Source organism: Saimiri boliviensis, chromosome 4 (assembly GCF_048565385.1).
Source record: "Saimiri boliviensis isolate mSaiBol1 chromosome 4, mSaiBol1.pri, whole genome shotgun sequence".
NCBI lineage: Eukaryota > Metazoa > Chordata > Mammalia > Primates > Cebidae > Saimiri > Saimiri boliviensis.
Window position 1 is genome coordinate 155,283,085 of NC_133452.1, and position 22,374 is coordinate 155,305,458.

At 42.7% G+C, this 22,374-nt stretch overlaps 1 protein-coding gene and 1 pseudogene across 1 annotated transcript in view; both read left to right on the forward strand.

Moving 5' to 3' along the window:
• The window catches only part of LOC120361143 (uncharacterized), a gene marked incomplete at its 3' end in the record, with an annotated part of 59,440 nt that extends 40,878 nt beyond the window's left edge, over positions 1 to 18,562 (forward strand). Inside the window, 4 exon segments of the mRNA XM_074397116.1 lie at positions 2,527 to 2,607; positions 3,544 to 3,638; positions 17,767 to 17,895; positions 17,897 to 18,562. Of these exon segments, the coding sequence (XP_074253217.1) occupies positions 2,527 to 2,607; positions 3,544 to 3,638; positions 17,767 to 17,895; positions 17,897 to 18,562 (971 nt within the window).
• Positions 18,563 to 18,648: 86 nt separating this feature from the next.
• LOC101036726 (translocon-associated protein subunit delta pseudogene) lies at positions 18,649 to 19,248 on the forward strand (annotated as a pseudogene).
• The last annotated feature ends 3,126 nt before the right edge of the window (positions 19,249 to 22,374 follow it).

Genomic DNA, 22,374 nt, shown 5'->3' on the forward strand with positions numbered 1-22,374 from the left:
ATAGTGCTGCAGTAAACATACAAGTACATGCGTCTTTTTAACAGAATGATTTATTTGGGTATACACCCAAAAGAAAATAAATCAAACCCAGTAATGGCATGGCTGGGTCGAATGGTGGTTCTGTTTCAAGTTCTTTGAGAACTCTCCAAACTGCTTTTCACAGTGGCTGAAATAATTTATATTTCACCAACAGTATATAAGTATTCCCTTTGTCTCTGTAGCCTCACCAGTATCTGTTATTTTTTTGGCTTTTTAAATAATAGCCATTCTGACTGTTATAAGATGGTATCTCACTGTGGTTTTGATTTGCATTTTTTCTGATGATTAATGATATGGAACATTTTTTCATACATTTGTTGGCCACTTGTATGTCTTCTTTTTTTTTTCTTTTATCATACTTTAAGTTCTGAGATACATGTGCAGAACGTGCAGGTTTGTTATATAGGTATACATGTGCCATGGTGGTTTGCTGCACCCACTAACCCATCACCTACATTGGGTATTTCTCCTAATGCTATCCCTCCTCTAGCCCTCCACCCCCCATATGTCTTCTTTTGAAAAATGTCCATTCATGGCATTTGCCCACTTTTTAATGGGATTGTTTGTTTTTTGCCTGTTGAATTGTTTCAGTTCCTTATAGTTTCTGAAAATCAGACCTTGGTTGGACTCATAGTTTTTAAATATTTTCTCCCCTTCTGTAGATTGTCTGTTTACTCTGTTGATAGTTTCTTCTGCTGTGTAGAAGCTCTTAGTTTAATTAGGTCCACAAGCAAAGCTTTCAGTGCAAAAAAAGATTGGTACCAGCAGCTTCGAAAAAATTGCTAATTGTATTTTGATACAAATTTTGATGTAATGTGTCACTAAGCAGTGAAACTGTGGGATTTAAAAAGGAAGGAAGACTGGAGGAAACCAAGTGAAGGGTTACAGGATCTCTGTGTCTGTTATTTCTTCAAACTGCATGTGATTCTACAGTGGCCTCGAACTTTAATTTAATTTAATTTTATTTTATTTATTTTGGGACAGAGTTATTTATTTATTTAATTATTTAGAGATGGAGTCGCACTCTGTCACCCAGGCTGGAGTGCAGTAACACCATCTTGGCTCACTGCAACCTCTGCCTCCCGGGTTCAAGCGATTCTCCTGCCTCAGCCTTTCAAGTAGCTGGGATTACAGGCACCCACCACCAGGCCTGGCTAATTTTTGTATTTTTAGTAGAGATGGGTTTTCACCATGTTGGCTAGGCTGGTCTTGAACTCCTGACCTCATGTGATCTGCACACCTCGGCCTCCCAAAGTGCTGGGATTACAGGAGTGAGCCTGTAGTCTCAGCACCTGCCCTTAGTCTCAAAATTTTAAAAGCTTAAGTTTTTAAAGGAAGGGAGGAAGGATAAAGGAAAGAAAAAAACATATGGCATTTGTCTTTTGCTTTTTAAAATTAACTTCTATTTGTAGCAAATTACTACCAGTCACATTTGTTTTTAGTACTTATTTTCAAGATGAAGTTATGTTGTGTGCTAAGCCCTTGGGAGGAACATGGACATTAACAGTGGGTCAGCTCCTCTGGGCTGGACAGGGCCAATTTATCCATCAGGCACAGTACGTACAGGCTCGAGGGCCAACAGAAATGTCTTAATCTGAATTTCCCTCAAAAATCAGAAAAAATGAATCTAATAATTAAAAATAATATCACAAATATGATCATAGTTTGATATATTATTGCATATGAATGATAATCATTATAATGAATATATAGTCATAAATGCAGCCTGTGTTATATTAGTCTTTATACCAACAAAGTCATAAAATGCCATTATTATTATTTTTTTTTTTATGGAGGAAGAGACCCATGAAATGGTTCTACACTGAACTGGGTACTTAGGGGCTTTTTTTTTTTCTTTTTTTTGAGACAGAGTCTCACTCTGTCACCAGGCTGGAGTGCAGTGGTACCATCTCAGCTCACTGCAACCTCCGCCTCCCAGGTTCAAACGATTCTCTTGCCTCAGTCTCTCGAGAAGCTGAAACTAGAGGCATGTACCACCACGCCTAGCTAATTTTTGTATTTTTAGTAGACACAGGGTTTTACCACCTTGGCCAGGATGGTCTCGATCTCCTGACTTTGTGGTCCACCTGCCTCAGCCTCCAAAAGTGCTAGGATTACAGGTGTGAGCCATCTTGCCCAGCCCTAAGGGGATTTTTATATACAGCTGTTGCTGTCCTTAATTGCACCAGGATGGTTCTTGGCATAGACATGTCTATACATGTATGTACCTATGTATATAAGGAAATGATCTGAGATCACTGGGAAAGTGTTTGTGAAATGGTGCTGACCACGTGTCAAAGGCTGTAGTAACACCTTGTGTCTGTAAAACCATCTTTGTGATGTGCATATTGTTCTAGTGCCCGGGCATGACACTTGCATGAGTTTTGCAGGTACCCACTGCAGCATGAGCCATGTTCCTGACAATAGCAGCTAATCACAAACGCTGCAGCACTGACATCCCTCCCCTGTTGATGTTTCTTTTATTAGCACTGAGGGCTTCCAGGTGTGAACAAGCAGAAATGGTCTATGGCATTACAGAAGCCCGAAGACACTTCCTGACTGGACAAAGTGGGTGGGGGATCCGGTTATCCACTCAGAAAGTGCCCTTGGGCTTCTGAGCTGGTTGGGTGATCTGCCTGCCATATGTGGCTTCCCATAGGACTTTGCAAAGTCAACACCAGGTCACCAAGAGGTGTGGATGCAGGGAACACTCCACTGCCACTCATCGTCACGCTGTGGCTATCTTAAAATGTGGCGTCCAATATGCATCCTAAAATTCAATGCCAGAAGCTGCTGATAAAGCACAGTCAGAAGCTGATTACATTTAGAAATATGTTTCCTGGTGTGTAGGCGTGTGGGGCATCTTTCAGTGTGGCTTGTGCTTTTCCCAATGCTGCAGCGACCAGGGGCTTACAGGTGGATCCTGGCACACTGGCCTCAGCAGAGTAGCCTTTCTCTAGCTTACTGCCCTGAACTCTCTGTCACTGCTCTTTGGGAGGCCTGCAGAGACCATCTATCCACCTGCCACATTTATGGGCCTGGGACTGGGACGGGAGGGAGTCAACACTTTGGGACAGTCCTGGAGAAAGGGAAGTCGAGCCTGGGAATAAATACTCCTCCTTCTCTTGTGAATAATTTTCAAGCACATTTGAGAAGATTTCTCAGAGGGTCTTCAGTGGGCTAGGTCCCTAACTGACAATGGGAGAAACCAGCTCAATTGCACTCTCTTGAGCTGGCTTCCCTTCTTCCCTGTGTCACTCTCCCAAGCACCCCCTCCCACACTGCAGTTGCTTGGGTGCATTTTCCTAAGTGCACTGGCTGCACCAGGCTCTAGCCTCAGGCCATGTGTTTCAAGCTAAGACGTAGTAGGCGATGCTGTGAAAGCAGTATGGTGCATAAGTGGTCCATGGCCAAAGCCACAGCCACATGACCACACAGAGCCCCCAAAGAGGGAAATTGATTTCAGCACTGTATATTTTGCTAATATGTGCCTGCTTCTTACAGTATCAGCCACAACTGAATGTCCACAAATTGCAGGCTCGCAAAATTCAAGTGAGTTTGGCAAAAAAAGGAAAGCACTTAAAAGTGTTCTCAAATGGGTAAGAGGAAAATTACCATGATTAGGAAAGAGATTTAGTACATCCCTCTTTTTACTGAGTTCAATGGCATTTCTCCTTCCAAACTAAAATGTTATTTTAAAATGTGCTGCTGCCCTTAAGAAGGAATCCTCAATTTAATTCCCTGAATTTCATTTCTCAGTGGAAAACTGCCTATGTTTCACACAAAGACATCTGCAAACATTCAAACAAATGTGTTTGTAGGTGCCTCCTGAGACCAACAAGGAACCAGCCTTGTTCTGGTCATAATATGTCCTCATTTAGTGTCCTCAGAAAAAAATCGCTCTATCACAATGAAAAGGAATATCACAAGAACGTCTGGAGAAACTGATATTCCTCAGTGATATATTTGAGTTCCAATTTTTTTTAATTGTTTTGAGGGTTGGACCACAATTAAAAAAAAATAAAATAAAAGAGAGATAATAAAAGGGCTCTGTTAAAAACCTATTTAAATACTTTTAAGTTTGATCCAAGGAGAAAAGAAATGAACAAACCAGAGATGAGAAGGCAATAAAGATGCTGATACAACGACAGAAAAAAAAACTTCCTAGTTCCTAGGACTGTTACTGGAAAGGGGTCCCAATCCATACCCTAAGAGAGGGTTCTTGGACCTCACACGAGAAAGAATTCAGGGTAAGTCCATACAGTAAACTGAAAGCAAGTTTATTAGGAAAGTAAAGGAATAAAAAATGGCTGCTCCACAGGCACAGCAGCAGCATGGCTGCTCCACTGAGTATACTTATGGTTATTTCTTGACTATGTGCTAAGCAAGCAGTACATTATCCATGAGTTTTCTGGGAAAGTGGCTGGGATTTTCTGGAACTGAGGGTTTCTCCCCACTTTAGACCATTTAGGGTAACTTCCAGATGTTGCTATGGCATTTATAAACAGTCATGGCACTGGTAGGAGTGTCTTTTAGCATGCTAACGCATTACAATTAGTGTATAATGAGCAGAGAGGACGCCCAGAGGTCACTTTTGTCACCATCTTGGATTTGGTGGGTTTGGCAGGCTTCTTTGTCAAATTCTGTTTTATCAGCAAGGTCGTTGTGACCTGTATTTTGTGTCAACTTCCTATCTCATCCTGTGACTAAGCACATCTAACCTCCTGGGAATGCTGCCCAGTGGGTCACAGCCTCATTTTACCCAGCCCCCATTCAAGATGGAGTTGCTGGGGTTCAAAGGTCTCTGGCAGGACTAGGAAGGCAAAATAAGCTGCTGCTTTCTGTGATATAAAATAATAAATTCTAAAAATCCAATCTATTTTAGAATGTCTTTCGTTTTAAGGCATTATGAAAAAACAAGCAAACAGAAAAACCGCACCTCCAGATCCAGATAAGCTGTTTTTCCGTATTAAGGAAATAAATACAGGTTACTTGTCACCTACAGGAACTCCGAGGGAATGGAACACAAGCTGTGTACATTTTGATCATTTTCATCATCACCTAGAAGGCAAGAGCACAGTCCTGGGGAAAAACATTTAGCAGTTCAGTAGAGAATACTGGTTAAACAAAAAGTGGCATGATATGCTGAGTGACTGATAGCTCACATACGGAAATTTAGTATATGAAGAAAGTGACATTTCAAATACATGGGGAAAAGATAAATTATTCGATACACAGTATTAGAAAAAAGAGGTAGCCACCTGAAAAATATAAATAAACCCACATCACATTCCTTGAACCAAAATAACTTTCAGAGAGAAAACATTTAAATTTAAATAATAAGACCACAAAATATTAAAAGAAAACAAAAAAAATGTAAATAGTTATGGAGTGGGCAAAGATCTTTCTATGACTCAGAACACAGAAATATAACAAAGATAAATTTAAGTATATAAAAATAATAAATTAAGCACAACAAAGAAAAAACATTACAAATTGAAGACAACAAACAAAAGTATTTGCAACTTATATCACAGATATTAAGGTAATCTCCTAAATATATAAAGACTTACAAATGTTTCTTAGATACGTAAAAAGATGCTCAACTTCTCTCATACTAAAGAAACACAAAATAAAACCATCCAAAGACATGGTTTGGCAGCTATGAATAAAGCGATTACAGGACTTCTCAAACCTAACATCTTAAAAACCACCTGGAGATATTATTCACATTCTGCTTCTGAAGGAAGTCAGGGTGGGACCTGAGAAGTATATTTCTAACAAGCTTGCTGCTGATGCTTATGCTGTCCACATAAACATCATTTGTGGAGTGTGCATTGCTGAAGGGCATATAAATTTGGACAATCTGTTTGGAGGGCAATTAATAAAAGTACACATCTTTCTCAGCAATTCCACTTTAGTGATTATCCTATGATATAGTCAACATTACATGTGAAGAAGGAAATATAACTGCAGCATTTATTAATAATAGCAAAAAATTAGAATAAATATTCTTTGACAAGGGAGTGTTTAAATACATAATCTATTGAGAAAAGAAAACTTTTATCTGAGGAATGTGTCTTTTTAATTATCAGGCCCAGAGAGACATTAAAATAAAACAAAAATCACACCCAGATACAGTTTGGCTCTGTGTCCCCATCCAAATCTCATCTCAAATTGTAATCCCCACATGTTGTGGGAAGGAGGTGAGTGGACCATGGGGGTGCATTCCCCCATGCTGTTCTTGTAATTGTGAGTTCTCATGAGATCCTGCGATTTTAAAAGTATTTGTAAGTTCCTCCTTCATTCTTTTCTTTATCCTGCCGCCTTGTAAAGAAGGTGCCTGCTTCCCCTTTTACCATGATTGTAAGTTTCCTGAGGCCTCCCCACCCATGTAAAACCGAGAGTTAATTAAACCTTTCCATTATAAATTACTCAATCTCAGAAAAGTTCTTTACAACAGTGTGAAAATGGACTAATACACACCCTATTCCTTCCTTTGAGCTATGTATTCATCTTTTGAAACTGCTTGCTATTGCCACAAGTAGCTATAAATTAACCTAATAATGCCACACTGGATACAATAACCCTCACTCTATAGCAGGGGTGTCCAATCTTTTGGGTTGCCTGGGCCACATTGGAAGAATTATTGTCCTAGGCCACATAGAAAATACACTAACACTAACGATAGCTGATGAACTTAAAAAAAATTTTTTTTTAATCTGATAAATGTGTTAAGAAAGTATGAATTTATGTTGGGTCTCATTCAAAACCATCTTGGGCTGCATGCTGCCCATGGGCCAAGGGTTGGACATGCTTGCTCTATAGCTTAACAATGTATAGCCAATCATTAGCCAATGTTATTGCTGTAAACCAATGAGAATTCCCAACAAACAAGTTTGTATCAGCCCACTCCCTGCACCTCCTTTTTGCCTTTAAAAATCCACATGTGGGCTGGGAGTGGTGGCTCACACCTGTAATCCCAGCACTTTGAAAGGCAGAGGCAGGTGGATCACAAGGTCAGAAGTTTAAGACCAGCCTGACCAAGATGGTGAAACCCTGTCTCTACTAAAAATACAAAAAAAAATTAGCCAGGCGTGGTGGCGGGTACCTGTAATCCCAGCTATCTGGGAGGCTGAGGCAGAGAATTCTTTGAACCTGGGAGGCAGAGGTTGCATTGAGCTGAGATTACGCCACTGCACTCCAGCCTGGGCAACAGGGCAAGACTCCATCTTTAAAAAAAAAATCCACATGTGGCCAGGCGCATTGGCTTACACCTGTAATGCCAGCACTTTGGGAGGCTGAGGCAGGTCAATTACCTGAGGTCAGGAGTTCGAGACCAGACCAGCCAATATGGTGAAACCCCATCTCTACTAATAATACAAAAATTAACCAGGTGTGGTGGTGTACACCTGTAATCCCAGATACTCAAGAGGCTGAGGCAGGAGAATTGCTTGAACCTGGGAGGCAGAGGTTACAGTAAGCCAAGATCATGCCATTGCACTCCAGCCTGGGTGACAAGAGGGAAACGCCTTTTTTAAAAAAAAAAAAAAAGTCCACATTTAACTGCTGCTGATCTGAATGTACTTTCAGGGCAGCTTGAATTTATGCTCCCAGATTGAAATTCTCAAGCTTGGCCTAAGTCAACTGTCTACTTACATTAATTTGGGAGAAATAATAAGGCTAATACTGATGTGGAAAAATCGCCGATAGTTTAATTATGTAAAAAAGATTCAAAATAGGTGCATAAAGAAAATCTACATTTGTGTGTGTGTGTGTGTGTGTGTGTGTGTGTGTGTGTGTGTCTGTTTCATTGAATGGGCTGAAGACAACTCTTTCTCTGCCCAATCCCTATTTAAACTTGCTGCATGATCTTTTCTTTTCCCTGCTCCTATACAAAATCTCAGACCAATTCCATAACTTTTCCAGACACACATCCACATGTACACACAAACACACACACACACACACACACACACACACACACACACACACAGAGTGAAATGCTGTTTGCCTCAATTTCTTCTTTTCAGGTGGCACCACACAATTAAACATGCAGATAGGAGAAATAATAATGCTAATGCTGATGCAAAAAAATTGCCCTCTTTCTGTTTGCTCTGCCACTGCAGAAAGATGCCACAGCCTCCTGCCCTTAGACGGCTTACACACCAACCATCAGTATCATCCACTTGTCCCTCAAACTCCAGAAGACACATCAAGCTCTCCAAGTACACTCTTTGAAGCTTTTCTCAGGTAAGGCAGAAACTTTTATCTCACTTAAGCTACTACTTTTGGAGTCTCTGCTACTTGCTTCATTGCAATAGATGTAGGTCTAGATCCTGTAACATTAACAGGTTTGTTGCCTGATGTGTACAGCAAGTCAACACACTAAGATACCACATTACAGCAGAGAAAGAGGTTTAACTGCAGGGATGCCAAATGAGAACATGGGAGAACACCACAAATCCCTCTTCTTGTGGGGTCTGAGGCCAGTGTTTTGGGTTTTGGAATGGGCTGAATCATGGAGATTGCTGATTGGTCAAAGAGTATAGGATAAAGTCATGGGACAGGGAGATGAAAGCATTGTATTAGTTCACTTTCATGCTGCTGATAAAGATATACACAAGAATGGGCAATTTACAAAAGAAAGAGGTTTAACTGGATTTGCAGTTCCATGTGGCTGGGGAACCCTCACAATCATGGTGGAAGGCAAGGAGGAGCAAGTCACATCTTACATGGATGACAGCAGGCAAAGAGAGAGAGCTTATGCAGGGAAACTCCTTTTTAAAACCATCAGATCTCATGAGACTTACTCACTCTCATGAGAACAGCACGGGAAAGATCTGGCCCTGTGATTCAATTACCTCACACTGGGTCCCTCCCACAACAAATGAGAATTCAAGATGAGATTTGGGTGAGGACACAGCCAAACCATATCAACCATATTCTCATGCTGATCCCATTTCTCTGTGGGGGTCTTCAAGCTGGCTGCTGTCAGCCTGTCAGCCATTTAATTGTAATTCAAGATCTGAAAAACATCTTAAGCAAATTCTTGAACAAAAGCCTTATGATTCTGTCAGAAATCTTATCTGTAAGAATAATGGGGATGCACATAGTCAATATCTACTGCTACCTAACTTTCGGTCACAAGGAAGTGGGTCAAAGTGCAGCCTGATTTTTTTTTTTTTAAGAGACAAGTTCTCATCATGTTGCCCAGGCTGAAGTGCAGCAGCTATACACAGGCACAATCCCAATATTGATCCATGCGGGAGTTTTGACCTGCTCCAAAAGTGTAGTCTTAATGCTTAATTAGAATTATATTTCTGTCCAGGATTCTTGTTAACCCTGTAAGGATGGCTTCAATCCTGTTGATATAGACTCTAATATTTGGGAGTACAGATATTTTGTTTCACCCTCAAAGTGTTGGTCAATAGTCTCAAACTTGAAAATTTTACATAAAGCTTCAGATTTCCAAAAATCTAAAAGATCTGCCAATACAAGGCCTTTGAGATATTTGGCTGGAGCTGAGCCATGGTTGCCTTTTCAGTGGAACCATCCGGATTCCAATGTTCCCAGCACTCCCCATTGTCCTGGATCCGTTTATTTGTTCAGCACTGTAGTTTTCGTTCTACCCTCCTGTTTCTTTCATTGGTGTCCGTTTGAGTTTGTGACTTTTGCCCCCTGGCCATAGAAAGCATTAATAATGAAGCAGGGCAAACAGGTAAAGCTTCAGGCTATCTTACTATTTCTTTCAAAAGTTTTCCTCTGATTTTAACTCCTCTCCCTTCTCTTGAAATCTAGAAAGTTAGTGTTTTCTTACTGTCCCAAGTTTTCTTTTCCTTGAAGAAAGAAATGTGGTCATCCTATTCACACTAAATTATTAGTGACTTAATATGTCCTTTTGGGGAAAAAATAGCCAGGATTTGCTTAACCTTTCCGAGTAATGAAATTCCAACTATTTTGGCATGTAGATGAGTGACACACTTTGCGGCAGGACACTTCTCTATGACCCTTCAAGCCACAACTTGTGGACAATTACTCCTCCATTTTATGTCAGCCAGCAAAAACCTTTGCCAAAATGATCAGAACAGCTGTTCATTTTTGCTTGTCAGGGTAGTGGCTTGCCAGGGAATCCCTGCCCCAGTTGGGTTCTTCCTGGGAGAAATATTTATATAATTCGTTCCTATTCTGGGATGGGGTGCCCTGTGTGTTTTAGCCTACCAGAAGTTTAATATGTGCTAATGGTGTGGCGTGGCTATAAAAATAAAAAGAGAAAAGAAAAGAAAACTTGAACATAAACTTAGCCATATCCAGAGATAGAAAAAGCACAGGAAGTTGTTTCACTGTGCTCTGAAATCTTAACTCACATCTGGGAATTTGTACAGATCATTCTGGGCATCCACATTTTGAGAAGAATGCTAAGTGAAGGGCATCCTGAGAGGGAAGAGGTGAAAACCAAACCAAGAGTTAGAGAAGACTAAAGCAGCACTCGGTGACTGCTTGCAAAGGTTTGAAAGGCTGTCACCAAGAGGAGCAACCACGTGGATTAGGTCTTTGTTGTGCCAAAGAACAAACTAAGACCAATGGATACGAATTAAGGGATGAGAGTGGGAGGAGATTTTGGCTCAGGAAATAAATCTAACAGCTACTAGATAGAGATGGGAGAAAAATGACTTTCCCTTTCACTAAAAATATCCTGAGAGAGGCTGTTTGACCATCTGTTTGGAATGCTATAGAAAGAATCCTTTCCCTGGTTGGTGGCCTGATTTGATTTTTGTTGGGACTCTTCAGAGCAAATTCTACGTTTGTATGAATTCTGCTTGCATATCCTAGAGAACATGTAAATCCACAAATGCAGGATAATGTCTCTACCTAGTCCATTTGAACCTCAATGTCATCACTTAGGTGCAATTACATCAATGTTCTCTTTCAGACCTAGTATCTGTATTACTGAAGTCAGTGATTTCTGCAATTTTTCTCTTCATGCCCCTTGGATGAGTATACTTTGTCTTCTTTGTTGTCAGTAAGCATGTGAAATGGATTTTCACTCAGCAGGGTTTTTCCTAATTGCTCTTGCAAAGAAACTGATGTGGCCAATTGTTTATTCCATAGATAGCCTTTTTCTGTCCCCAGAATGTAGCCAACATATGTATGACTCACATTCACAGGACAGAAGGATTGTTCTGGCTTGTGCTTTTACTTCTTTTAGCCAATTGGAGAGTTATTTATAAACATTTATTGATTTGGATTCATAAACCAAAGTGGAAAAAAAAATCTTGCGGCACTGGTTGCTATGGTAACTAGCATTTCACACATGTATTCGCCAGCAGCGATGGCTCAGAACAGAAAGCCAAGCCTACCTGTAGCTTCTAACTGCATATTAATTCCTATTGCATTTTTAACTGAAAATCGGTGACTTCCCCCATCAGTGTCAAGAGAGAGCATGGTATGGAGGCAGAAAAACAACAGCTTTTTTCATTTATTCTTGAGGTGATTTCTGTAGTTTTCCTGGAGTTATTTTCTAGACAAGTGTGATTTCTAATCAATGTTGATTGTCAAGAATTAAAAGATTCCAGCACAAGTTCAGCTCTCTGCCATGTGCTCAGTGTGATGCGGAAGAAATCTGGGTTCTATTCTTTATCTTCAAGGGAACTGATATTATAGCTAGAATCCAGGAGCACAAATATAAAGCAGCAGGCAGGTTACACAAGAAAAAAAATGTAGTTTAAAGTGCTAAAATACACAATGTACATGATAAGAGAGGCAAAGCATGCTGGGAGGAGCATAGGTTGCAGAAAGAGACACAACTACCTTAAACTGTGTGGCCTCCAGTAAATTACATCATTTTCTTGTAAATTGTTACATTTTTTGTAACTTACTGAAATAAGAACCATATCAGCCCCTAGGGTAGTTTTAAGGATTAAATAATTATATAAAGTACCTAGAATAATATCAGACCCATAGCAAGCACTCAATTAATGGAAATTATTATATGTGTTGGGATAAGTTTTTGAGATAATAAAATTATGTCTTGTCTTTGCCAAAAGAAGATCCTGATTGTATGGGGAACTAAAACTTACACAATTTTTGGGCTCTATTTTTAAAATGCAATAAAAACATAAATAGGCCAGGCACAGTGGCTCATACCTGCAATCCCCGCACTTAAGGAGAACTAGGTAAGAAGATTGTTTGAGGCCAGGAGTTCAAGGCCAGCTTTTCCAACATAGCAAGATCCCGTGTCTACAAACAATAATTTCAAAAAAATTAGCCGGCCATGGTGTCTTGCTCCTGTAGTCCCAGCTATATGAGAGGCTAAGGTGAGAGTATTGCTTCAGCCCAGGTGTGCGAGGTTGCAGTGAACTATGATCACACACTGCACTCCAGCCTGGATGACAGAGTAAGACCCTCTCTCTAAAAAAAGAAAAACTAAAACCAAAAATGAATGAATATAAAACCAGCAAAAAGAAACACCACAAATTGAAAATTTAAAAAACTGACAAAACCTAAAAATAAAACATTATCTTGTTATTTTATTACATAACACATCTCTCTGATACTTCTTCCTACACATCCTGACTGTATACTCTTGACTGCCTCTTCCTATGACATGAATTTTGTAACATTTTCTAGAGAACAAGTAGAAAGAAAATTCAGTCATTCCTCTAGCACGGTTCATTGAAATTTGCTTTTCATTACTGATAGTTGAGATGTATAAGACATGTGACTTCACTTACAGATATACTTGCTATTTATAGTACTCTTCAGGCTTATGAGTTACAAACATGGAATTCTGATCAATTCTGCTTCATATGATTGCCATAAAGTAGGAAAAAAATATAGTGCATGTATAATTTTATACACTGCATCATAGAGTATATTCCAGAGAGAACTTCTGTTTTGACTAGGCACACGTGAGAATCAAATACTTGGCTTACATTTTTCTACATTTGGTGACTGCAAGAATTTTCCACAAGAAACCTTCCATGCTCCATGCATTTCAAACCACATTTCTCTTCCACCATCCATGTATTTCTGGTTCCAGGAGGGAAACATGCAAAGCTTAATTGACCCCTGACCCTGCCAAAGTGTCAGCAGAGCAGGTAAAAGGAGCATTTTAAGAAGCCATTCCTAAACCAGAATGGCCAGCAATAACCTGGCAATATACAGAAGTGACTGCCTACCGCATAAATGTATTCTCCCAAATTTAAACTAAATGTTTTTCCAACTTAACTTCTCCTAACCTAGAACTCCAGAATTCCCATGGTCACCCATCACCACCCAACACTAAAAGAAACAGAGAGTTTTCTTGTGAGTTATGGTTACAGTACCTTATTTTTGCTAATTTTGCACTGACCACACGAATACATTGCTAGGGCCCGTTCCAGGCCCTTGGAAAGAGCCAACGCACATGAAGGCCCTAAAGATTAAGCTTTGTTACCTTCATGGAAATGCTTTCTTTCTGCTTTGTTTTGTTTTGAGACGGAGTCTTGCTCTTTTGCCAGGCTGGAGAGCGGTGGCACAATCTCGGCTCACTGCAACCTCCATCTCCTGGATTCAAGCAATTCCCCTCCTTCAGCCTCCTGAGTAGCTGAGACCACAGGCACGCATCACCATGCCTGGCTAATTTTTTTTATTTTAGTAGAGACAGGGTTTCACCACGGCCAGATGGTCTTGATCTCCTGACCTCATGATCCGCCCGCCTCAGCCTCCCAAAGTGCTGGGATTATAGGCATGAGCCATTGCTCCTGCCTCTTTCTGCTTTTTAGGCAAAGGGATTTTATTTAACATGTGAGAGAGAACACGAGCAAGGGCTCTGAAGAGGTGTAGATACATAGAGAACTGAGGGGACCCTTGTCTATAAGGCTCCTGAAGATCTGACTCTGGAGGCTGCTGGAAAGCAGGCAAAGAAAGGGCAAGGGGTAAGAGCTTTTGGCAGGAGAGAGTCAAAATGAAAGTAGTTCAGGCCAGGCACAGTGGCTAGTGGCTGTAATCCCAGCACTAGGATTACAGTAGTGTAGGCCGAGGCAAGAGGATCGCTTGGGCCCAGGAGTTTGAGACCAGCCTCGGCAATATGGCGAAACACCATCTCTACAAAAAAATACAAAATATTAGCCAGGCGTGGTGGCACATGCCTGTAGTCCCAGCTACTTGAGAGGTTGAGGTGGGAGGATTGCTTGAGCCCAGGAGGTTGAGGCTGCAGTGAGCTGTGATCATGCCACTGCACTCCAGCCTGGGTGACAGAGACCCTATCTCCAAAGAAAACAAAATGAAAGCAGTTTAAAATACGAGTTTCAGTGAATGCCTGCTGAGCCTTAGGTATTTGCAAAGCCCTAAAGAAAGACATACAGATTTCAGTAAGACACAGAACTCAATATGGCAAAAGAACCATAATAGGTATTAGTTATCTTTTATGGTAATTATCTACATAATAAGAGTAGGCACATTCCATCTTCTGAGAATATGCTGTTTAGGGTGGACTATGGATCTAAAGACCATTCTACTGAAATGCTGTGATGGTGTTCCATTAGACAACAATCTATGAGGACTCACATACAGGAGTGTATGAAAAAATAATTGGGACTAGTGGTCCTGTCAGGGCACCATCTCCACTAGAATTTTAAATCAACATCTCGACTTGTCCCCAGAAGTCAAGATGTGAATGACAGAGATCACAGAGAAATCCTGCTTTCACCTATTTCAGTTCATACTCCCTGATGTCTCCCAGTCATCATCAAGAGTATTCCAGCTTGACGAGAGCTAATGCATCTGGGCTTCTAGGTGATGGGCTAAGAGATGCAGCAAACCATAATGGCACACGTTTGCCTAGGTAACAAACCTGCACAGCCTGCGCATGTACCCCAAAATCTAAAAAATGAAATGAAATAAAACAAGAATATCCAGCTTATGTCATGAACCACTGCATTGTTTCCTGAGAGTTATTAAACAGTGACCACAGGAAAAACAGGGTTAGCCAGGGAGTGCATAGTTACAACAGGCAAAGAAGAGAAAAATAAGAAATTATGCATGAGAAAAGGAAAGAATTAACCAGAATAGTTGGCGGTTAAGACCTTGTAATGAGTAGGAGAGAGCAGCAAGGGCCTAGGTTTATGTTGCTTTGAAGACTGAAAGAGATGGGCATATTTTGTGCCCTAAGTCAGTGGTGCAGAATATATGGATTTTATGTGTTGGCCAATATGCTTGGATTTTAAGTTGCTTACTTATTTATTCAGTAGCTATTGACTGAGTGTCTATATATGTGTGTCTTATGAGCACGACTGGTGAGGGAGAAAAAGCCATGTTCAAGACAGACAAGGTTCCTGTTCCCACAGGGCTCACATTTCCATCAGAAAAAGAGGGGAAATAAAAAGTTTTAAAGCATAATAATTTCAGATACTAAGTTTCTATAAAACTATAAAAGGGGGCTGGGCACAGTGGTTCACACCTGTAATCCCAGCACTTTGGGAGGCTGAGGCAGGTGGGCGGATCACCTGAGGTCAGGAGTTGGTCAGCCGGTCCAGGTCCTCTCTATTCTCTGCTCGCTGCTCTTCGCCATCCTTCTCGCCTTCCTCCTCGCCATCGCCTACTTGATCGTTAAAGGTATTAAAGCCGAGGCCTTGAAAGTCTGTTCGAGTCAAGTTGAGCCAGGGTGTGGCTCTCGCCTGCACCCATCTCTCTTTCCCTCGCGCTGCCCAAGCCCGCAGGCTAACAGCTGCTTTCACCTATCCTTATTTGCGTCTTTCTTTGCTCTCTAGCTCTTTGCCTTTTCTTTTTTTTTTTTTTTTTTTTTTTTTTTTTTGAGACAGAGTTTCGCTCTTGTTACCCAGGCTGGAGTGCAATGGTGCGATCTCGGCTCACCGCAACCTCCGCCTCCTGGGTTCAGGCAATTCTCCTGCCTCAGCCTCCTGAGTAGCTGGGATTACAGGCACGTGCCACCATGCCCAGCTAATTTTTTGTATTTTTAGCAGAGACGGGGTTTCACCATGTTGACCAGGATGGTCTCGATCTCTCGACCTCGTGATCCACCCGCCTCGGCCTCCCAAAGTGCTGGGATTACAGGCTTGAGCCACCGCGCCCGGCCTTGCCTTTTCTAATTGGAAAGTCCTGATCCATGGTCAGGAGACCCATTTTTTAAAAGGATCTTTTGATTAAATGGGTACTCTTGAAGAAATATCTTCGAGTCCTTGAACATGGGAGATGAAATATTGGCAAAATTAAACAAAACGCGAAACACCCACCATTAAAAGGAGACTATGAAAAGTTCGTATAATTAAAATAGGCTATATATGTTCAGTGGCCTTCATCGACAAATAAAGATGTGCTGTCCACCAATTCTGCTACACATAGAATCCTGAGGGACAAAGATTTCCATCCCATAGTCCAAGTTTCTACTTTTGTTAGTAAAATAATTAGCCTCTCTTAGCGTTTAAGTTTGTATCCAGGTGCAGGGCACAGAGTTCTATTGCAGGAAGTGTAGTCCACTCTTCCTCTAATTATTTTTTTGTCTGAAGTTGAAATATTGGCCAGTTGAAAGTTTATTCCAAGGCATACGGATGTATGATTTAGTTGACCAGTAGCATACTGCAGTGGAAAGAAGCAAAGTTAAGTTGAAATTTCCGTTCTCACTAGTTTGTGACCTTTGCCAAGTTATGGAAAAAAAAAAAAAAAAAAAAAAGAACTTTGTTGTATGAAAAGCACTCAAAACATTGTCACTGAAGCGTTACCTTTGTACTTCATTAATTACCATTAAATCTATTTAACTCCAGTTTTTATTTGTCCTCGCTGCTTCCCAGCTTTTAGTAGGCTGCAGATGGTATGGGTCTAAAACCTTTTACCTCTTCATAAAATGCTAAACTGTGAATGTTCATAAAATGTAAACTGTCAGTCGTAAATGACTGGCCGCCAAGGCATCATTTCTTTATCATTCCTTTCCCCCACTCTTTTTTTCTGTTTTTCAATCCTGATAGTTTTGTCTCCTGGGTGGTTTCTCTTTTGCTCAGACACTGCTTTTGTGTCATAAAGTCACAAAACCGTAAGTGAAATTCAGTTGCAGAAGTCATTGAACTGTGCTTATTTTGAAGAATGGAGAAAGGAACTGAAGTCAACCTAGTATGCTTTTTAGTCTTCACAAAAACCCTAGGGAATAAACAGTACTCCCATTCTATGTACAGTTAAAAAAAAAACTCTGTAGTGAGCTGAGATTGCACCACTGCACTCCAGCCTGGGTGACAGTGAGACTCCGTCTCAAAAAAAAAAGAACCTCCCGGGAAACAGCAGCCTAGTTTTGGAGTATAAGATGTGGGTTCGTGAAAGCCAACCACCAAGACAAAGCAGTGTGAATAGAACAGACAGTGGGATAGAGAATTTCACAGAAGACAGGTCAGCTGAGAGGCCTGTACACAGGGTGTTGAAGAACCACATGTGGGAGCCAAGAGGCCTGCCTTGTGCCTGGCCCAGGCTTACCCCACCTCTGGCCTCACCTCCTCCGGGAAGCCTTCCCAGCTACCCAAAGCTCAGTCCGGTGGCCTTGTAGGTCCCCATAGTACCCTGAGCCTGCACCTTGGTGGCACTTCCTACGCTGTCCTTTGCTAGCTGTTTGCGCCTCTGTCTCACTGTTAGATTCTGAGCTCCCACAGGCAGAGACCCACTTATTCCTGTGTGTCCCCAGCCCAGTCCCTGTCACATTTCAGTGTAAACAACTCAGACTCACTTCACAAAACTGGCCCACAGGAAAGTGTGATGTATCTCATGTACAAAAATATCGACTCCCACCTTACAGGGAGGGGGATGGGGATGTCGAATTTGGAAATTGGAGGGGACACTGGTGGACGGACTGGGTGCAAGGAGTTGGTGTTGATAAGAGGAGCAGGACGCCAGAGTCCCAGCCCTGGAACCGTTCAGAGTGGAACAGGCACCACCTGTAATCTACTATGTCCCTGACTTCATCTCTAAAGAAGAGGAGGAGTATTTGCTTCGACGGGTTTTTAATGCCCCAAAGCCAAAGTGGACCCAGCTCTCTGGGAGAAAGTTACAGAACTGGGGTGGGCTTCCCCATCCCCGGGGAATGGTTCCTGAGCGGCTGCCTCCATGGCTCCAGCGCTACGTGGACAAAGTATCCGACCTCAGCCTCTTTGGAGGCTTCCCAGCTAACCATGTACTCGTGAACCAGTATCTACCTGGGGAGGGCATCATGCCCCACGAGGACGGACCACTGTACTACCCGACTGTCAGCACCATTAGCCTTGGTTCCCACACCATGCTGGACTTCTACGAGCCGCGGCGGCCAGAGGATGATGACCCTACGGAACGGCCCCAGGCCCCGCCCCGGCCCACCACCTCGCTGCTACCGGAACCGCGCAGCCTGCTGGAGCCCCGCAGCCCTGCGGACGCGCGCCTCCTCCCCGGGATCGCTGCCGCCTGCGCAGACGCGCTGGATGCCGCCTCCCCACCGCCCAGCGTGGCCGCCTGCCCGTTAGCGCGACCCAGAGCCGTCGCTAACTTCAGCGCCATGACGGAAAGCGAGAACCTCCGCATGTCCCGACACGCTGACACCGTTCTCGCGAGAATTCGACGGCCACGCAGACACCGTTCTCGCGAGAATTCGACGGCCGAGAACAGGCGATGGCGGCGATGGCATCTCTCAGCGCCCTGGCGCTGCTTCTGCTGTCCTACCTCTCCCGCTGCTCAGCCGAGGCCTGCATGGAACCCCAGATCACCCCTTCCTACTACACCACTTCCGATGCCGTCATTTCCACTGAGACTGTCTTCATCGTGGAGATCTCCCTGACGTGCGAGAACGGGGTCCAGAACATGGCTCTCTATGCTGACGTTGGTGGAAAACAATTTCCTGTCACCCGGGGCCAGGACGTGAGACGTTATCAGGTGTCCTGGAGCCTGGACCACAAGAGCACCCATGCGGGCACCTATGAGGTCAGATTCTTTGACGAGGAGTCCTGCAGCCTCCTCAGGAAGGCTCAGAGAAATAACGAGGACATTTCCATCATCTCGCCCCTATTCACAGTCAGTGTGGACCATCGGGGCACCTGGAACAGGCCCTGGGTGTCCACTGAGGTGCTGGCTGCAGCGATCGGCCTGGTGATCTACTACCTGGCCTTCAGCGTGAAGACCCACATCCAGGCCTGAGGGCGGCACCCCAGCCCTGCCCTTGCGTCCTTCAATAAACATCACAGGGGAAAAAAAAAAAAAAAAAAAGTGGCCTCCACAAGGGCCCAAAGGTGGGAGGATCACTTGAGCCTGGGAGGTTGAGAATACAGTGAACCAAGATTACATCACTGCACTCCAGCCTTGGTGACACAGCAAAACTCTGTATCAAAAGAAGAAGAGGGCAGAGTAGGAGGAGGAGGAGAAGGGAAGAAGGAAGAAAGAAAAGAAAAGAAAGAAGAAGAAAGAAAGAAAGAGAAAGGAGAAGAAGACCTAGCTAGCAATACACAAAGAAAAAATACAACAAAAACCAAAACAAAAAACAAAAACAAAAAACTGGCCAACATGGTGAAACCCCGTCTCCAGTAAAAATACAAAAATTAGCCAGGTGTGGTGGCGGGCACCTGTAATCCCAGCTACCTGGGAGGCTGAGGCAGGAGGTTCACTGGAAACTGGGAGGCGGAGACTGCAGTGAGCCGAGATTGTGCCACTGGACTCCAGCCTGGGCAACAGAGTTAGACTCCATTTCAAAAAATAACTAATTAATAAAACAAAACTATAAAAGGTTTAATCAAATAAAGTTAGTGTCATGGGAGGAAAGGGCCTTGCTGTTTCCCCTTGGATGAACAGGAAAGGTCTGTGTGAGAATAGGATGAATGAGCTGAAAGACAGGAAGAAGTCAGCCATCCAAACATTTGGGGCAAAGCATGCTTAATAGAGAGAGCAGCAAGGACAAGGGCCGTGAAGCTGAAGGATCAGAGAGAAGAGCAGAGGGGCCAAGTACCGTGTACAGTGGGCGAAGGAAGGAGAGGGCTCATGAGGATGCAGAAGGCAGGCAGGGCCATCAGGCAATTTACAGCCTAGTAGCCATGGTAAAGAATTTGGGTTTCCCACTTTTCATCTGAGGACTTTTAAGAAAATCTGGATTTTAGTCGAAGTGCAATGGAGAACCACTGCAGGGTTCTGAGCAAGGGAGTCACATGGTCTGACGTTTTCAAAAGATGATTCTGGCTGAGCTCAGTGGCTCACACCTGTAATTCCAACACTTTGGGAGGCTAAGGTGGGAGAATAGCATGTGAACCCAGGAGTTTGAGACCAGCCTGGGCAACATAGTCAGACCGAATCTTTACAAAAAAAAAAAAAAGAAAAAAAAATTGGCAGGCATGGTGGTGCATGCCTGTGGCTCCAGCCACTTGGGAGGCTGAGGTGGGAGGATCACTTGAGCCTGGGAGGTTGAGAATACAGTGAACCAAGATTACATCACTGCACTCCAGCCTTGGTGACACAGCAAGACTCTGTATCAAAAGAAGAAGAAGAGGGCAGAGGAGGAGGAGTGGGGGGAGAGGAGGGGGAGAAGGAGGAGGAGAAGGGAAGAAGGAAGAAAAGAAAAGAAAAAAGAAAGAGAAAGGAGAAGAAGAAGACCTAGCTAGCAATACACAAAGAAAAAACACAACAAAAACCAAAAAGTGATTCTGACTATTGGGAATGTCCTACAGAGGTCAAGAATGGACACAGGGCAACAGTAATAGTGGAAGCTACTGGAGTTATCTAGTCAAGACATGATAGTGACTTGGCCTAGGGTGGTATAGTAGGGTAGTTGCATGAATGGCCCCAACTAATGGCCTTCTGGTATCCAAGCCCTTTGGTCTATAATTTAAAGTTCCCTTCCATTCTGACTCTGGGCTTTGAGAGATGTAATACAAGTAGGGGTGTGAAAAGGGCCCATGCATCAGGGATCAATCTCTTGCATAATGACTCTGGCTTGCTCTTGGAGTTCAGCTATGCCAGGAGAACAGGCCCAGGCTAGCTGCCTGCTGGAGGAGGAGAGGCCACATAGAGCAGAGCTGGGTCATCCCAGCTGATGCATCCTAGACCAGCCAGCCTCTAGCCACTTCTCTAGGTGAGTGTGGATGCATGAGCGAGCCCAGCCAAGATCCACGTAGAGTGCTTGTTACTCAGCATTAGACAACTGATATAAATTATAGGAAAGGTATGAAGAAAAACTTTGGGTCTGGAATATGTTTTAGAATTAGAGAAGGCAGAACGGCTGACATTTAGGATAGTTACCCATCCTCTGGCACATGTAATTCAACGTATCAAAATGATTTGAATCTAGCAAAAAAGCATATATTCCGTAATCCTGATAAATGACCCATTTTTGTTGTGGTTGTTAGGATCTCACTCTGTCACCCAGGCTGGAGTGCAGTGGCACAATCATAGCTCACTGCAGCTTCAACCTCCTGGGCTCAATGATCTTCCAGAGTAAACAGGACTACAGGCATGTGTCCCTAGGCCTAGCTATTTTATTTTAATTTTTTTTTATAGTGATCAAGTTTCACTATGTTGCCCAGGCTGGTCTCAAACTCCCAGCCTCAAGCGATCCTGCTGCCTCAGCCTCCCAAAGCACTGGGATTATAGGCATGAAGCACCACACCCAAACAGCACATTTGTAATCACTAGTATTTTCATCTATTCTGAAAATCCAGGTCAAAGTAAAATCAAGAGTTCCATTTAATTCTGTGATGCTCAAGTGTGGTAGTGCAGAGACTTAGAGCAAGCCAAAACTTTGACAATGGGGTAAATTTGGGTGACTTGAGGGGACAGGAACTTAAAAGGGGAGGAGCATACAGAAAGGCACAACTTCTCCAAATGAGAGAACATCATTATGATGGAGGCACCATTAAAAATTTAATTCATAGAAATTTGGCTGTGGTTCCAAGGAAGAGGTTTTGATACAATATTGTTCCAAATGAAAGTTATTCAAGAAAATAAATTAAGCAAAAGACCTAGAAATTGGCATTTGACTTCATTTGTTGCTTTGAAAGCCTGGGCAAAATCATATTTCTGAATTCAGCCTGATCAAATCTTCCTGGATCAGTATGTGCCAGCAAAGGAGACTAATAGATAGAGGTGGGATTAAGAGTAAGAAATTCCTGGCTCCATTATCAATTTCTCCAGGGAAATAGTTTCACCTGTGTCTCATATCAAGTTTCACCAGAAAACGGACTCAGAGATAGATGTGTGCTTGCAAGTTTATTGAAATACGCTCTCGGGAACAACACCCCTTGCACTAAAATATCAGAAAACACCACTAAAGGACTTATCCACATAACCAAAAACCAGCTGAACCCCCAAAACTATTGAAATAAAAAAAATTTTAAAAAGAAACACCACCCT